Here is an 18,609-nt window from a genome sequence, read left to right on the forward strand (position 1 = left end):
TTCCCCAACCCAGATTATTTTTGCTCCATAGCCCAGAGGACTCACAATAAATAGTTCAGTTCCTTATGTGCTAGGCAGGAGCTCAGTGCTTGAATATGAGCTCTGAGCCTGCTATGGGTCAAGTGTGTCCCCCAGAAGTTCATGTGTTGGAAAGTTGATCCCAACTGTAATAGCGTTAAGAGGGTGGAAAATCCAAATATGATATGTGAAAGGTGGGACCTTTGAGAGGTGATTGGACTATGAGGACTGTGCCCTCATGAACGGATTAATCCATTCATGGAGTAGTGAGTTATCATGGGTGTAGCCTGGTGGCTTTATAAGGAGCACATGAGAGAGGTCTTCCCATCCTCTCGCCATGTGATACCCTCAATTGCCACAGGACCCTGTAGAGAGTTCCCACCCAGAAGGCCTTCACCACATACACCCCAACTGTGGACTTCTCCACCTCCAAAACTGTAAGAAATAAATTTCATATTCTTATAAATTACCCAGTTTCACGTATTCTGTTATAAGTAACAAAAATGGACTAATACAGAGCCAGACTGCCTGGGATCAAATCCTGGCTCTGCCTCTCTGAACTGCATAACTTTAGGGAATTTTTCTAACCCCTCGATGCTCCAGTTATCCCATCAATAACAGGAGGGTTGTTGAATTAACGTAAGTGAAGTGTTTAGAATAGTATCTGGCCCATGAAAAGTGCCCTGTGTTAGCTAACATGATGTGAGATCAGCATTCTTTACCACTGACCCCATACTCAGCTTCCTGAGAGGGGATCTGCAGAAGGCTAACAAGCCCAGGACTTTGGTAATTTGCTAGCCAAGTCCTGAGCAGCATTTAGAAGTGGTCAAGACAAAACTGAACCTCAAAGTCTTTTAGCGCCAAATCTTTTAGTTCAGTGCCAAAATGGGATGCTCATTTTTCCTTGACTCCTCCTGGTTCCTCCACATGGAATTTGGTGGCTTTGGTGACACTGCCTGATTGAGGAATCATGGGCTGGTGTAGGGGCCTGCTTGGAGTATGGTTCAGGTGATTTTCTATCTCTGGCCATGCACAGGAATAGGAGCTGGGCTCCACTGGGCGGCTCTTCTCACCTCTGCTTACCAAGGCTAGATTCCAGACTAGAACTAGGCAGGGGAGGGGCTGGGGAGTGGACAAGGATGAGTGCAGTGGCCCAGGGGGACCACTTTGGGATTCTGGCTCAGAGCATCCAGGTGGCTTTCCATCTGCAGCCTTATAGAGAGAAGAATATGTGCTTTGGAGTTGGAGAGACCTATGTCCAAACTCTGGCTACCCCCTTGCTAGCCGTGTGCCCTTGTGTAAATTAGTTCACCTCTTGGTTTCCTCCAAAGGGGGCATAAGAGGGGTGAGGAGTAAAGACTAAGGGCACAGAGTACGAATGCACTAGGACCGAGCTATAGCTGTTGTTGTAGTTGGGACATAGTGACTGTGGCACAGGAGGTGTGGCCCGACACTCACTATGAGGTTGCATAAGTCATTTGCCCTCTCTAGGCCTCTGCTTCCTCATCTGTAAAATGAGAAGTTAAACCACATGACCCCAGAGTTAAGAACAGTGTGCTGGAGACATCAAGGGCAGGAAAATGACTGGGGTAAGAAAAGGAGTGGGAAGGTTCTAGGCCTTCCACCCCTTCAAGCTAAGGAAACACCTATATATTTTTTAACCTCTTTTATATAGTGGAGTGAAAAGAAAGATTTTTCATTTTGTAAAAGTGAAGGATTTAACTGCTTTAAAAATGGAAAGATGGGGTGACCTCTTCTTGCTCCAGGTATCATGGGGTCTGTGATGGAGGACGATGGACTGGATCCGATGCTCTCACATTTATAATAATCACAGGGTAGCCTCAAAGGAACAAAGCGGGTGACACCCAAGGACACCTGGAAGTAGGGCACAGTCACGGGCTGTTAGGGCCAGGCCCTATGGGTTCCCCCACAGCTGCCCCTTCCCCAGCTGGCCAATCCCTATCCAGAGGGTTCTGGTCCATGTATATCCATAGGGGCAGGACTGGGGTTAATATTCTGCCCTCAGGCCAGTGACCAAGAGTCTGTAATAGATAGCCAAATAGACGGAAAGTTTACCAGAAAAATAAATGAATATTGCTCACAGATATTTTTTTTTTTTTTTTTTTTTTTTGTCTTTTTCGTGACCGGCACACAGCCAGTGAGTGCACCGGCCAGTCCTATATAGGATCCGAACCCGCGGCGGGAGCGTCGCCGCGCTCCCAGTGCCGCACTCTCCCGAGTGCGCCACGGGCTCGGCACGCTCACAGATATTTTTGTGTCACTGGAGTTGTTTGAAACTTTAAGAAACCAGCACAACAGTGTGAGAATCTAAGGGGGGAAAGTCATTGACAAGCTCAGTATAAGGCAGGGTTTTTCTATTTGCTGTCAGATTTGGGAAATGAATAACTGTGTGTGCATGTGTTGTGTATGTTCAATCTCAAATAAAACTCAGCTATGCAACACACATGGACTATCAGAGTCTTGATACCATACCACTTTCATGAAGAGAACAGAACTTGGAAAGTTGGGTGTCTTCTTAAGGTTTTTGATCACCACCGATTCTACCCTTTCCCCTCCACACTCCACAATGAGACTGGGGGATGTGACAGAAGCCATCTGGTAGTTCTTCATATTTCTTAAGCCCCAAGCTAGAATCTAAGAAAACAATTTAAAGAGAAGGGAAGAAACCCAGCACATTAAAAATAATATTCAAAAGGAAAAATTCTACTTTAACGGGTAAAATCTTTAACATTAATTTGTATAGATTTGCCTAAACTATCTTTGAACATTATCCTAGAAAGCCTGAAGGTCACACAAAGAAATCGGTTTTGTCCCTCCCCTTCTCCTGCCCGAGTCACTAAAAAAACCAGAGCAGTTAAGAGTGTAGGAAGCAAATCCCAGCTGTGCCCTGTAACAGCGAATGCCCACAAGTTAATGAACTTCTCTCTGTCTCGTCTACAAACAGGACTGATATTATTATTGTCTACCACAGGGTTATTCTGAGGATCAAGTGTAAACTTCTTTTTTTTTTTTTATATATATATATATTTTTTTTTTTTTTAAATTTTATTTTGTCGATATACATTGTAGCTGATTATTGCTCCCCATCACCAAGACCTCCCTCCCTTCTCCCTCCCCCCATCCCCCCCAACAATGTCCTTTCTGTTTACTTGTCGTATCAACTTCAAATAATTGTGGTTGTTATATCTTCTCCCCCCCCCCGTTTTGTGTGTGTGTGTGTGTGTGTGAATTTATATATTAATTTTTAGCTCACACCAATAAGTGAGAACATGTGGTATTTCTCTTTCTGTGCCTGACTTGTTTCACTTAATATAATTCTCTCAAGGTCCACCATCCATGTTGTTGCAAATGGCAGTATTTCATTCGTTTTTATAGCTGAGTAGTATTCCATTGTGTAGATGTACCACATTTTCCATATCCACTCATCTGATGATGGGCATTTGGGCTGGTTCCAACTCTTGGCTATTGTAAAGAGTGCTGCGATGAACATTGGGGAACAGGTATACCTTCGACTTGATGATTTCCATTCCTCTGGGTATATTCCCAACAGTGGGATAGCTGGGTCGTATGGTAGATCTATCTGCAATTGTTTGAGGAACCTCCATACCATTTTCCATAGAGGCTGCACCATTTTGCAGTCCCACCAACAATGTATGAGAATTCCTTTTTCTCCGCAGCCTCGCCAGCATTTATCGTTCAGAGTCTTTTGGATTTTAGCCATCCTAACTGGGGTTAGATGGTATCTCAATGTAGTTTTGATTTGCATTTCCCGGATGCTGAGTGATGTTGAGCATTTTTTCATATGTCTGTTGGCCATTTGGATATCTTCCTTAGAGAAATGCCTACTTAGCTCTTTTGCCCATGTTTTAATTGGGTTGCTTGTTTTCTTCTTGTAAAGTTGTTTGAGTTCCTTATATATTCTGGATATTAATCCTTTGTCAGATGTATATTTTGCAAATATTTTCTCCCACTCTGTTGGTTGTCTTTTAACTCTTTTAATTGTTTCTTTTGCTGTGCAGAAGCTTTTTAGTTTGATATAATCCCATTTGTTTATTTTTCCTTTGGTTGCCCGTGCTTTTGGTGTCGTATTCATGAAGTCTGTGCCCAGTCCTATTTCCTGAAGTGTTTCTCCTATGTTTTCTTTAAGAAGTTTTATTGTTTCAGGGTGTATATTTAAATCCTTAATCCATTTTGAGTTGATTTTAGTATACGGTGAGAGGTATGGATCTAGTTTCATTCTCCTGCATATGGATATCCAGTTATCCCAGCACCATTTGCTGAAGAGGCAGTCCCTTCCCCAGTGAATAGGCTTGGTGCCTTTGTCAAAGATCAGATGGCAGTAAGTGTGTGGGTTGATTTCTGGATTCTCTATTCTATTCCATTGGTCAGTGTGTCTGTTTTTATGCCAGTACCATACTGTTTTGGTTATTATAGCTTTGTAGTATACGTTAAAGTCAGGTAGTGTTATGCCTCCAGCTTTATTTTTTTTGCTCAGCATTGCTTTGGCTATGTGTGGTCTTTTATTGTTCCATATAAATGTCTGAATAGTTTTTTCCATTTCTGAGAAAAATGTCTTTGGAATTTTGATGGGGATTGCATTGAATTTGTATATCACTTTGGGTAGTATGGACATTTTCACTATGTTGATTCTTCCAATCCAAGAGCATGGAATATCTTTCCATCTTCTTGTATCTTCTCTAATTTCTCTCAGCAGTGGTTTGTAGTTCTCATTATAGAGATTTTTCACCTCCTTGGTTAACTCAGTTCCTAAGTATTTTATTTTTTTGGTGGCTATTGTAAATGGGCAGACTTTCTTGATTTCTCCTTCTGCATGTTCACTATTGGAGAAAAGAAATGCTACTGATTTTTGTGTGTTGATTTTGTATCCTGCTACTGTGCTGAAATCATTTATCAATTCCAGCAGTTTTTTTGTAGAGGTATTAGGCTGTTCGATATATAGGATCATGTCATCTGCAAACAGGGACAGTTTGACTTCATCTTTTCCAATCTGGACGCCCTTTATTGCCTTCTCTTCTCTGATTGCTCTGGCTAGTACTTCCAACACTATGTTGAATAGGAGTGGTGAGAGTGGGCATCCTTATCTAGTTCCTGTTCTTAAAGGAAAAGCTTTCAGCTTTTCCCCATTCAGGATGATATTTGCAGTGGGTTTGGCATATATGGCTTTAATTATGTTGAGATACTTTCCCTCTATACCTAACTTATAAAGGGTCGTTGTCATGAATGAGTGCTGAACTTTATCAAATGCTTTTTCAGCATCTATAGAGATGATCATATGGTCCTTGTGTTTGAGTTTATTAATATGGTGTATCACATTTATTGATTTGCATATGTTGAACCAACCTTGCATCCCTGGGATGAATCCCACTTGATCGTGATGAATAATTTTTCGTATGTGTTGCTGTATTCTGTTTGCTAGTATTTTAGTGAGGATTTTTGCATCTATATTCATCAAGGATGTCGGCCTGTAATTTTCTTTTTTGGTTATATCTTTACCTGGTTTTGGTATCAGGATGATGTTTGCTTCATAGAATGAGTTTGGGAGATTTGCGTCCATTTCAATCTTTTGGAATAGTTTGTAAAGAATCGGTGTCAATTCCTCTTTGAATGTTTGGTAAAATTCTGCTGTGAATCCATCTGGTCCTGGGCTTTTCTTTGTTGGGAGCCTTCTGATAACAGCTTCAATCTCCTTTATTGTTATTGGTCTGTTCAAATTTTCTACGTCTTTACGGTTCAGTTTTGGGAGCTTGTGTGTGTCCAGAAATTTATCCATTTCCTCCAGATTTTCAAATTTGTTGGCGTATAGTTGTTTATAGTAGTCTCAAATGATTCCTTGTATTTCAGATGAATCAGTTTTAATATCACCTTTTTCATTTCTAATATTTGTTATTTGAGTCTTCTCTCTTCTTTTTTTTGTTAGCCATGCTAGTGGTTTGTCAATTTTATTTATCTTTTCAAAAAACCAACTTTTTGATTCGTTGATCTTTTGAATTGTTTTTTGGTTTTCAATTTCATTCAGTTCTGCTCTGATCTTAATGATTTCTTTCCATCTGCTAACTTTAGGTTTGGATTGTTCTTGTTTTTCTAGTTCTTTAAGGTGAAGTGTTAGGTTGTTCACTTGCCATCTTTCCATTCTTCTGAAGTGAGCGTTTAATGCGATAAATTTTCCCCTCAATACTGCTTTTGCAGTATCCCACAGGTTTTGGTATGATGTATCATCGTTTTCATTAGTTTCAATAAATTTCCTGCTTGATTTCTTCTTGGACCCATATGTCATTAAGTAGAATGCTGTTTAATTTCCATGTGTTTGTATAGTTTCCAGAGTTTCGTTTGTTATTAATTTCTAGTTTTAATCCATTGTGGTCTGAGAAGATACATGGGATAATTCCAATTTTTTTGAATTTATTGAGACTTGATTTGTGACCTAATATGTGATCTATCCTTGAGAATGATCCATGTGCTGATGAGAAGAATGAATATTCTGAGGTTGTTGGGTGGAATGTTCTGTAGATATCTGCCAATTCCAATTGGTCTAGAGTCTTGTTTAGATCTTGTGTTTCTCTACTGATTCTTTGCCTAGATGATCTGTCTAATATTGACAGTGGGTGTTCAGGTCCCCTGCTATTATGGTATTAGTGTCTATTTCCTTCTTTAGGTCTAATAGAGTTTTTTTTATAAATCTGGCTGCTCCAACATTGGGTGCATACATATTTATGATTGTTATGTCTTCTTGATGGATCAGACCTTTTATCATTAAGTAGTGTCCCTCATTGTCTCTTTTTATGGTTTTTAGTTTAAAGTCTATTTTGTCAGATATAAGAATAGCTACTCCAGCTCGTTTTTCTTTTCTGTTTGCATGGTAAATCTTTTTCCATCCTTTCACTCTTAGTCTGTGTGAATCTTTATGGGTGAGGTGGGTCTCTTGTAGGTAGCATATAGGTGGGTTCTGCTTTTTGATCCAGTCAGCCAGTCTGTGTCTTTTAATTGGGGAATTTAAGCCTTTTACATTAAGAGTTGTTATTGAAAGGTGTTGATTTATTCCTAGCATTTTATTGGTTGTTTGGTTGTCTTAGGTTTCTTTTGTTCCTTGCTTTCTGATTTACTGTTTGCTTTCTTTGTTTGGTGGTTCCTTAGGTTGTAGATAGTGTTTTTGTTAGCTTGTTTTCTCTTCATGAATGCCATTCAAGTGTAAACTTCTTAACATGGTGTCTGACATGAAAGTATTAAAAAAATGATAACCGTTATTTAGAGTCACCTGCCTCAATCTTTGAGAACTCTTGGCAAAACAGATGGAGAATGGAAATCTTGGGGTAACAGCTGCTTGACTGGGCAAGGGGAGTAGGCCAGACACTGCCCATCAGGCCACCCGGTCAGTGCCATCAGTCTGCCTCTGCCTCGACCGTCTAACATAGCCCCATTGCCCACGACTCCTTCCTCCTCCCAGCTTTGCCTCCCTCTCAGGTCTGCGTCTCTCTGCACACACACAGACACTCTTCTGGTCCATCCCTCTCCCAGTTCTCCGGTTGACCTGAAAAACTCAGAAATCTGCTTCTTTCCAGCAAATAAGGACTCTAGATTCCCTCAGTAATGTTGGGATTAACCTCCCCTCATTGCTTCAACAAGCCTTCAATTTGCATGAATAGTTTAAGTTTATGGATAAACTCTATAGAAGTTAGAGACAGTAGAAAAACACACAGTGGAGTTTCATTTCCTACACAAAAGATTCCAGTTTTATTGATCATTTGATCTGATCAACAAGACTTAGAGAGCGACATACCTCAATAGCAGTGAGCTGGACCACAGGCCTGACTCCCTGGGGGACCATGTAGAGATTTGGTGCCCTTTGAGAGGGAAGAATGGGAAGGTTGGAGCCATCCTGTGAAACAAACATGGAAATGGTAACACCTCCCTTCAGTGCAAGCAAACACTGTCTAGAATCATCAAGTGTTCTAAGCAGCTGAAGGAATATATGAGTGGGAACGCAGCAGCGTACCTTGTCCCTCAGAATCAGCTCTGCGGTTACAAGGACATCCCCACAGGCCTTGTCTCCATTCATCACTGGGTACCAGAGAAGCTTGGGTGTGATGTCCATTTCTGAGTTGAGTTTCACGAGAGGAGAGCAAATACTTCGTCCTAAAAATTCATCTTTGCCCTAGAGAAACAAGCAATCCTATATTCCCCAACAAACATCCCTTCGAATCTCCATCATCCCCCAAGTCATCTTAGAAATTCTAAATTTCCTACCACTTGGTCATTGTCAAAAAGTTCAATGGTAACTTTGGGTGGGTTCTGCAGAACTGCCTGGGGTTCCCCATAGATTTCAATTTCGTCAAATATAATTGTTTGGTCCCATGTGGGATTGAGGGTTGAGTGGATGATCTCGGTGGTTTTGCTTCGATGGAGGAAGGAAATGTGAGCATATGGATCTAAAACAGAAAAAGAGATTATCAGTGGGGCCATGGCTAAAGTCTAGCTCCCAGGACCACTCATTTCAACTGCATGCTTTTCCTTTGGATACAATGATCCTGGAATCTCACCACTTGCCTGGAGATGGGATTTCTAGGGAGCAGGGCATAGCAGGGGAGGGTGGCAAGGGGATGGAGTCTGGCACTGCAGCAGAGGCACCTGAAAGGAGGCCCTGATGTGGGCTGAAGGTCCTCTCTTTAGAGTATGTCCCCATCAAGGTTATTCAGGAACATGACCTTTTTATTTTTAATTTTTGATTATACATATTTATGGGGTACAGAGTTGACTATCAGTATTTGTGTTCAGGACGTGATGATCAAATCAATATTATTAGCATGTTCATCATTACAAATCATAGTAACTCTTTGTGTCCCTTACCCAATTACTCCCTAACCCCGCTCCACCTCCCCCTTTCCCATCTTTAGTAACTATGGGCCTGTTTTCTCCTTCTGAAAGTTCAACGTTTCATTGTGCTCTTTCCTTCCTTCCTTCCTTCCTTCCTTCCTTCCTTCCTTCCTTCCTTCCTTCCTTCCTTCCTTCCTTCCTTCCTTCCTTCCTTCCTTCCTTCCTTCTTTCTTTCTCCCACTTATGAGTGAGGACATATGGTATTTCTTTCTGTGTCTGGCTTATTTCACTTAACATTATTTTCTCTGAGCTCATCCAAGTTGCTGCAAATGGCAGAATACACCATCTTTGTCTGCAAGGGTACTGCACTCGTGGTTGAGTGCAGGCTTTGAAGTCAGACACCCCTGCAGTTTAATTCCCCTTCCATTCCCCTTCCATTCCTTGGGGAAAAACACTTAATCTTCCAGAACTTTGGTTCCTTCCTCCATACAATGAAAATAATATCTGCTTTATAGAACTGAGAGGATGAAATGATATAAAAAAATGTAAGCTACTTAGGACACAGCACATCACATAGGGAGTATTTGATAAATGCTAGTTTTTAGCATTGTTTTTAATGTCAATGGCAATACATTATTAAGCAAATATTTACTGAGTTCCAGGTCTCAAGAGTATAATAGTAAACAGGAGGGGCTCAGATGCTCACAGGGTTTTCAATCTGTGATAGAAAACTTTGTTTCACTGTACTTGAGAATGGAATGAAAGCAATCTTATGTACTGAGATGTAATCCTTGTCCTCCTCCACAGTCAATAATTTCATCAAACCTTTTTGCAGTTGCCTGGAGGCTGACCTATCTGAGCAATAACCTAATGTTTAACCAGAAGCTGTCGCATAAACCAAAAGTGTGCATGCTTTTTAGTATTTCAGGAAGCTGTCATATGAATGGAAGGAACTTTATGCATTTGCCCTGATGATAAATCCTTTATCTCAAACTGCAAGGATTGTGCTTAGAATTTTATAAAACTTAAGTCAAGAATTTTGATAGGATTCGAACTTTCACTTTCAGTGATGGAGTGCCCCCTGGTGGAGAATATTTGGAAATGTCTTCAAAAACGCTTTGGAGATGTGTATTATAGGGATAACCTTGAATCTGGTCTAATTTGCAAAAAAGGAAACCATTTACAAATGTTGGTTAACATTAGTACTTGGAACACTTCAAAATTGATGTGAGCACACCAAGTGTCACGTAAATGCTTTAAGAGATGTTTCTACAGAAGGCTCAGGGAAGCTCTGGCTGAGCTTCAGGCCTCAAAGTGGAATGCTCCCAAATAGCCCAGGATGGACCTTGAACTATCCATGGTTCCACAGGCAAGAACACAAATCCCCAGGCAGGCAGGTTCTGCCATCCTACCCTTCCCCTTCCAACAACCTTCCTCATAGAACCAGTCCAAAGGCAACAAACCCAGCCAGATGTCAGTGTGAGGAATGATAGAGCCTCATGGTTTTATGGCTGGGAACGTGGGCAACGGGCAGCAGAGGAGCTCAAAATGGGACTCCAAACTGCTCCAGGCCTGGTGCTGTAGGCAAATGGGTGAATATGTGATCTTTCTGTCAACTTGAGAGAGCTACAAAAAAACTTAAAGGATCTTAACTTAGCAGTCAACTCAAGAGCCCGAGCATAAACACACAACCATATGTATAAATAGAGAGCAGAAATCGCTCATCTTGGTACTTTTTATTACTTAATCAATCGATGATTATTAGTATAAATAAACCATGTATCTTCTATGTATCTCCAGCACCCAACAACAATGCTTGAAGTGTTCAATAATTATTTATCTGGTAACTGAGCAGTTTACTTCAAGCTTAACAAACTAATTTCAACATGAAAAGGGTTTTTAGTATTATAAATGACAAAAAGCACCCACTTGATGAAAATTAGAATCGAACTAGCCTGCTATGTAATAATGTGTGACATGGGGATTTTTTTTCCTTTACCTGAAAAGCTATCCTTGTCTAAGGCCATGAGATTTCTGGCTTGATAAATATAGCAGCGCAGATGATATAAGTAGACTCCTAAAAAGAACAGGATTGCGATTACTTACAAGAAACATAACACTATAAATTGCTATTTTTCTGGACTATTTGGAGACAATATATTAGTATATCTCAGATAAATGGGTCACTTGAATCTAGTTGCCCACAGTAAAGAGCACGTGTAATAGTGATGAGGTTATCTTCCCAAAGCAGCTCTGTTTCCTGTAAAATAAAACTCATTTGAAAAAAATTCTATAGTAAGCTCAATGCAAGTATGCCACTCAGGTCAGGAGAACATTACACGTGTTGTAAACTACAGGGATTTAGGGTACTGCTTGTCATCATAATCTTTAAAATGAAACTGGGTCTCCAGCAGTTATAGAACTAAGGCTGTCTACACTACTTCAACACCAGATCTGGGAAGCAGTTATCTGCTGAAAGTTTCTTTGACATTTCAAAATCTTTATACTCCTTTTCATTATGACATTAGTGCACACACATGTGCCATTTGAGAAATAGTAGAGCATTGTGATTCAGTGCACAGATTCTGGGAGACCAAGTACCTGAGTTCAAATCTTCTCTCTACTGCTTATAAGCTACAAGACCCTGGGCAAGTTGTTTAATCTTCCTGTACCTTGGTTTCCTCATCTGTAAAATGGGAACAATTATAGCACCTCTTTTAAAGGGTTGTTATGAGGATTAAATGAGTTACTACACGTACAGTGCCTGGCACAGGTTAAGACCTAAGTGAGTATTTGCTATCATTATTATTATTATAAAATAGGTCTGCCTCATTCCAAAATACCTGAAGGTTATCATGGAAACCAACCTTTATTTAAATTTTGAGACTTTTCTTCTAATTAAAATAATAATTTGCAGGAGGGGCTTCTTAGATAGAATGAGCACATAGTAGACAGGCTACGTTAAAATCAGTGATTTGACCACCTTTCACCCCAAATACAATATAGTTTTTAAAAGTATATTTTTAAAAATCTTCTTCATCAAGTGATAAAAATGAAAGGCATGTTAGCATGAAGAGATTTTTATCCTATTTGGAGATTCAAAGAGTTTCCTCGAGATAAAAATTATAGAAGCAGAATTCACAAAGACAAGTGTAAAACTCACTGTCAAAATTACAGGAAACGATGGGAGTGTTTGCCCCGAACACAGTGGTGGCGCTGTGCTTCTGTTTCTCCACACTCTTTTCATCGCCGTCCTCAGTAGTATCTGCCCCCTAAAGTAAGAGGCAGAGACACCAACTAGCACTGCCTCAAAACAGAACGGCCAACCAAGAGGCAAGAATCGCACACAAGCGGTGGTTTTTGAAAGACATCTTACTGTCCAATCACCACATTTTAAAAAATGAATAAGGCCCAAGACAGCAGGTGACTTCCCCAAAGTCACCTAGCTAGAAAGCAGCAGAGCAGGAGGTCAAAGCCAGCCTTCTACTTTGAGTCCAGGTTTAAGCTCTGCTGCTGAAAGAATGGGAAAAGAGGAGAAAGGCAGAGGATAAATAAGGGGATTAAAGGATGAGAGGAGGAAGAGAAAGAGCAGTAGCAGGAGGATACAGAGGGGGCAGGGAGCAGAAGTGCAAGCACACGCTGCTTAGAAACGGTCCCTGACCACCACCGTTCTACATCACCCACTGCCGTGTTCCTGTCCGTGCCTGCCACCTGCCTCCTTCCCTGGGCTCTCGTATGTTCTCTAATCGTTTTCTGATTTGGGGAGCCTTCCTCCTTGTTTTCCTCCCCCTCACACCTGTATATGGGGCTACTTCAAAAAGTTAGTGGGGAAAAATAGAATTGAAAGGTAATAAGAATCTTTCCATGAATTTTTTGAAGTACCCTCGTGTTGAACTCTCTTGGTTTGTTGAACAGCTGCAGTTTCCAAGGTATGATCCGAGGAACCTGTGCCTGGATGTTAACAGATGTTACCTGGAATAAGGGTTCTGGAACAGATATATTTAGAAAGCGCTAGGTGAAACAGGTGTGTCTGCAGTAGTATTTCTTAGAACCATTCATATGTTAATAGTATGTTCATTCTACATGATTGAGCACATGGGTGTGTAGCTTTCCCTCAATATATTCAGTCTTACAGTACTGGGGTTCCAGGGACCTCAAAGGAGTCAGCAGTGTTGTAATCAGCACTCACATATTTTCTCTACACTGATATTATTTGCTCTTTGGCTACTTATCACTTACAAGGGCACCCTCAAGTTTAAAGATGGCAGCTGAACCATGTGTTTCTGAAGGAGCCATTTTTCTCCTCCAGCGTCTGCGGCGAAAGGTATCGGAACTACGCTGCTTCCAGTGGAACTTCCAGCCAATTAAAGAAGCATATTCCCAGCCCTCCCGGTCTTCAAGTTCTTCCATGGCCTGAAACAGAAGTAAAACTTTTAATAATAGTAATAATAATAATAATAATAACATTTCTTATATTGATAAAGCAGGTCATTTGGCTAATCAACAAATATGTACTGAAAATCTACTCTGTGCCAAGCACCGTGCTAGGAACCAAGAATACAGCAAAGGACAAACAGACAGGACCTCTGCCCTCGTGGAGCTGATGGGCTGTGGGAAAACAGAGAGATAACCGGACAGTTACAGTACAGTGAGATGCTGGCATGTGGTGGACGTACCCTCAGGCAAGGCATCTTATTTTGACTTGGGGTGGGGTGAAGTGAGTGGATTCTTTCTTAAATTGCCTTCTGTTTTCTCACTTCATTAGTTCATAAGAACACTGCTATTGTGATATACTTTGGGATGCATCATAATCTCCATTTTTTTATAGAGAGGAAAAAAAAAATTGATACCCCCTCTTCAGGGTTTAAATGTCTTGCTTAAGCTAATGGATGTCATAACTAATAATTAAATGATAGATCAGAGTATATTACTTCTGTAATAACTAATTTAAAAGGTATTAAATTAAAATTAAAAGTATAGCAATTTTCAGCTTAAAAACTATGTATAAATGATCTCAGTTTTAATGTTTTATTCTATTCATGCAACAAATATGAAGGCCTACTATGAGACAGGGATCGTGTTAAGGGCTGAGGAAGCAGTGAAGGACATGGGCCATTGTCTTCGTGTAGCTGACATTTTAGTGGCAGAAATTTTACTTAAATATCTTAGAAAATTTAATAAATGTAGAGTAATATTTATGACCTTAGAAATAAGAGCTTCATGTGGACTATTATTATTGTAGTGTCTGGCTTTTTTCACTCTGAATAAACATACAATCCAGCTTAAGCATAATCTTATAGACTGACCCTATCGTAATGTTAATAGTGGCGATGAAATATTTCATGTAGCCAAGAGTGAGGCAGGTTAGGAAACATGATCAAAGTCTCGGAAATACTCATTGGTTGGACTGAGCCAGTTCTGGGTCTTCTGACTCATGGCCCAGTGTTTTTCCCACTTCACCTTGGTGCTGTCATGTGGAAGGAAAGAGTCAAGCACCTCCAGAAACTTTTCACCCCATCGGGATGGGATAATTCAATAACAAAGGCTTATTCATTTATCAGCTCATTCATTATACTTCACTATTTATTGGAAGCAAGTTTCTGAGCTAGCAAGGAGGATACAAAGATAACTATGACTCCATTTTTACTCCCAGGAAGATCACCATTTAATAAAAGTGACTTTATAGCGCCTACTAGAGTCAGGCATTTTGTGCAATAGAGTTTTTGGAATAGAATTAGCTTAGCCTGGGTTCAAACACTGGCTCTGTCAGTTACTAGACACATGGCCCAGAGCAAGTTTATTTAAGCTCTGTGAGCATTATATGTAAAATGGGCATAAAATCCAGACTTTACAGATTGTAGATGATGTATATTCAGTATCTAGCATTATAAAAGGCACAAAAACATGCCACTTATTATTGTTATGAGTATTAATGTTCCACTTAATTTATTCTTATTCCATTTAAAGCCTTACTGTATGCCAATTAGATGGGTAGAGATATTATTCCCATTTTGCAGATAAGAAAAGTAAAGTCCAGATTTGAATGCTTATATATCTTGTTCCAAACCCTGAGCTATTGCCAATGCTATACTATGCTGCTAAAACAATTTCAGTTTCTGTTAATACCTCTATAGCAGTTCTCAACATTTAGCCAGTCTCAGAATTACCTAGAAGACCTGTTGAAATACAGATTGCTAGGCCCACCTGAAGAGTTTCCAAATCAGTAGGTTTGCATTGCTAACAAATTCCCAGGTGATGGTGATGTTGCCTGGCTGCGGTGGGCAAACTTCAACAACCCTCGAGCACAGCATCAGGCTTCTGTGGAAGTAGCCTGTTAAATCGGAACTCAGTGTGGTCTGGAAGACAGAGCTCCTCAGCCCGGCTCCCTTCCACATCTCCTCTTACCTTTGCAGTACTTGAAGTGGATTGTGTTAAATCTTTTTTGCGTTTTCGGATCAGCCTTCGCCTTCTATGAGTATGATACATTTTCTCTGCTGCAACCCACGATTTGGGCTTATTATCAGGAGGAATGGTAATTCCATACTCCCAGCCTGGAACAGAGTTTGTGAACGGTTAACAGAAAGCAATGCATTTGCCAAATTGCCAAATAAACTTGCAGGAAACATTCAGTAACTCTCTTGCCCCCAAACGTTCTCTACTATCACGACTGAACGCACTGCTCCTTTCACTTTGCTGCGATTCAGCCAGACTGGATACAGCCTCAGTCCCTGGCTCCTTCCTCAAAAGCTTCCTTTGTGGCCGGGGATGCGCCTCCACTTTTATACTCCCAGTCACTCACAGTAATTGAGTGCATCTAAGAATAAAGCACAATTCAAGGACAGAAGGGGAGGGTGGGTAAAGTCGTGTGTGAGCCACGTAGTCACACAACTTGGGTTCAAATCCCAGCACCACCTCATGGCTGGCTATTTGCTAAGTGAGTTTCCTGCAAGTTGGTAACCCTGCCTATGGTCCACATTCCCCATTATAAAGGTGAAATACACCTTTTTATAGGGTTATTTTAAGACTATCAAAATAATGTATGCAAAGCACTAGGGCCATGCTTAGCACAGAGCTGGTGTTCAGTCAGTGCTAACAATTATTATAAGACCTGGTATGAGCATCAAAAACAGTGAGGAACTTATAATCTATTTGAAATCTTTTGTATCAATGTCAGTTTTTTCTATGCACTATTTCCCCTTAAAAGAAAAAAAAGTAACATTTTCTCTCTTGATAATTCCAAATGCTATAGTTCACTTAACTTTAGATTACTGTTCATAGAAAAAGATAAACACCATTTACAGAAGCTATGTCAACAATCTGCACTATTGCTGAATGGGATGACTTTTTAGCATTTTACAGTTCTGCTTTCTGAGTTAGGGGGCCCCTGAGTGTGATGTTCCAGGGAGATGATGGGGTGTGGTTAGAATAGATAAAATCCAAACTTCAACTCCCTCCCAAATTTTCATCCTGGATCTCCAAGCATCTCGAAGGCCAACAAGTTGGCCCCTATCACCTGATATTCTTCACTCTTGACATCCTCACACCCAGCACCCGTCCCTCAGAAGCTCCATTTGAATAGTCGCAGATAGCACCACATGACCTGGTTGCCACAGATCAACAGAGGGAAGACCCCTTCCTCCCAAGGAACCTTCACTCTGGTTACCAAGACCCTACTGCAGAGCCCCTAGTCAGGCAATAGATGTAAGACATTACCTTTCTCATCCACCGCCCGATTTATGTCATAGGCCCATGCATCGTCTTCCCATTCCCAACCTGGAGGACAAGTCAACTCACTGGGAGATGCTGCTTTATCACCATTCTTTAAAAAAAAAAAAAAAAAAGAAGAGAGATAAGCCATAAGATGCAATAAGATGCAAAGGTGAGAGATATTGTTTCTCACGCTGAACTATGGTATCCTCATATTTACTTAGAGACCACTGTAGAGATCCATTTTTCTCAGAAAACTCTCTCATCTTTATTTATGCACAATTGCCACATAAAAATTAGTTGTTTAAACTACCTTCTGTTTTTACTATTAGGAAATAGTATTAGGTTGAACCATGTGAAATTGCTGTTTTAGTAGGTCAAAGTGATTGAACGCCAGTAATTTCATATAGTTCAGCTTAATATTATGAAATGGTGCAATTATCTTTATGAGGGGTTATACAGGAAAGAACCCATCAGAGAATGGATAAAATATTAAAGGCACCTGTTTTCAAGCACAGGAAAATGTGACCAGAGGTTCATGATGCTAATCATATAAGATTGAGCAAAGTCCATGTGAAATATTGTCGTAAGTCTACATAAAAACTGACACAGGAAAAGTTCAAAAAAGTAAAGTAAATAAAGTTGGTCCATAAAAAATACTCAGTTTCGTTTTAAATGAAGAGAGTTGGAATTGAAATAACAGCAAGATACCACTTATTCATGTCTTGGCAAAGATGATAAGCGGGATGGTGAGTGTTTATGCAAACAGCCGTCTCATTCACTGCTGCTGGAAATATAAATTTAGGCAACCTCTTTCAAAAGCAATTTGGTAACATTTATCAAAATTCTATATGCATTTTTATATGCATTTAAACCTTAATCAAGGATCTTTCCTACAGATAAACTTTCATAAGTGAATAAGTGTATGTACATATTGCACACAAGTAGCGATATTCAACTCTGTACCCCACACATACATATAATCAACTGTTTCAATTGAAAAGTTAAAACAAAAACAACGAACAAACAAAAAAAAAACCAATATGCATATAAAATCATAATTTCAAACAGGCAGATAAGATAAATTTTCAGCTGCTTCATTTCAGTGAAAAAAAGTGTATGTATACAGATGTTCACTGTTGCAGTGTTTATAAAAATCGAAGACCAAAAAAACCCCTAAATGTCCATGAGGAGGGGATTAGTTAAATAAATTACAGTAGGTACGTATAATAAAATTTATAGATCTATACGTATTGATATCCAAAGATGCCCAAGGTATATTTATGTGAAAAAATACAAGTTGAACTGTGTGTACATGATTCTATTTAGGCAGCGAAAACAGATGTTATATGCTTGCATGTATTATACTCAAGTTATATACCTGTATGTACTTGTATATGAACAGAAAACTGCTGTCAATGGTTGTCTGTGGGGAGTGGAATATGCATCAGGGAGAAGAATTACTTTTCCCTTCACTTTAACACTGTTTGGATTTTTAGGAGACATGAACATTTCATTTGTTATGATTTTAACTTAAGAATGGGTGAGTTTCCAGCAGATCAGGATTCACAGAGACGACAGAGAGGTTTCTCTCCCGTGAGGCTGCTCACCGCATCGGTGTAGGTGTCCTCGGCTGGCTTCCACTCGCTCCCGGGGTAGCGACTGTCGTTCTGGTAGACTTCATCGGTGAACTCCGTGTGACCCGCGTCCGCCTCGGTCAGCAAGCTGTGGGCGGGCGAAGGCTCGTGTGACCCAAGGAGGAGCGGTGTGGACCACCCCAGCTCTTTCCAAGGGAGGGAGAGCATCTGTCCCCGGGAGTGGTACCCGTCCCCTCCTCACTTGACCCCTTTGGGTTCTCCACTCCAAACGCCTCTCTTGACATTCTTTGTAATAGCTTCTGACATTCCTTTGAAGAAAGGGCCCTCTGGAGCAATGCGACCTAAATTATCTCCATGACTCCTCAAATTAGCAAGGTTGCTCCTTCTCAGTCATTAGGGTGGGGACTGGGAAAACCACGTGGGCAGCTTCTTACAG

The 18,609-nt window shown here is 40.4% G+C and overlaps 1 protein-coding gene across 1 annotated transcript in view; it reads right to left on the bottom strand.

Annotated features, from left to right (window-relative positions):
- The window catches only part of MYOF (myoferlin), a 145,566-nt gene that overhangs the window by 33,533 nt on the left and 93,424 nt on the right, over positions 1 to 18,609 (bottom strand). The window contains exons 27-36 of the mRNA XM_063103471.1: positions 18,186 to 18,300; positions 16,582 to 16,687; positions 15,274 to 15,419; positions 13,108 to 13,281; positions 12,032 to 12,140; positions 10,868 to 10,945; positions 8,302 to 8,483; positions 8,051 to 8,209; positions 7,835 to 7,933; positions 2,512 to 2,673 (exon numbers count right to left, since the gene is read on the bottom strand). Coding sequence (XP_062959541.1) covers positions 2,512 to 2,673; positions 7,835 to 7,933; positions 8,051 to 8,209; positions 8,302 to 8,483; positions 10,868 to 10,945; positions 12,032 to 12,140; positions 13,108 to 13,281; positions 15,274 to 15,419; positions 16,582 to 16,687; positions 18,186 to 18,300 — 1,330 coding nt within the window. The remainder of the gene's footprint in view (positions 1 to 2,511; positions 2,674 to 7,834; positions 7,934 to 8,050; positions 8,210 to 8,301; positions 8,484 to 10,867; positions 10,946 to 12,031; positions 12,141 to 13,107; positions 13,282 to 15,273; positions 15,420 to 16,581; positions 16,688 to 18,185; positions 18,301 to 18,609) is intronic.

This window comes from Cynocephalus volans, chromosome 7, assembly GCF_027409185.1.
Source record: "Cynocephalus volans isolate mCynVol1 chromosome 7, mCynVol1.pri, whole genome shotgun sequence".
NCBI lineage: Eukaryota > Metazoa > Chordata > Mammalia > Dermoptera > Cynocephalidae > Cynocephalus > Cynocephalus volans.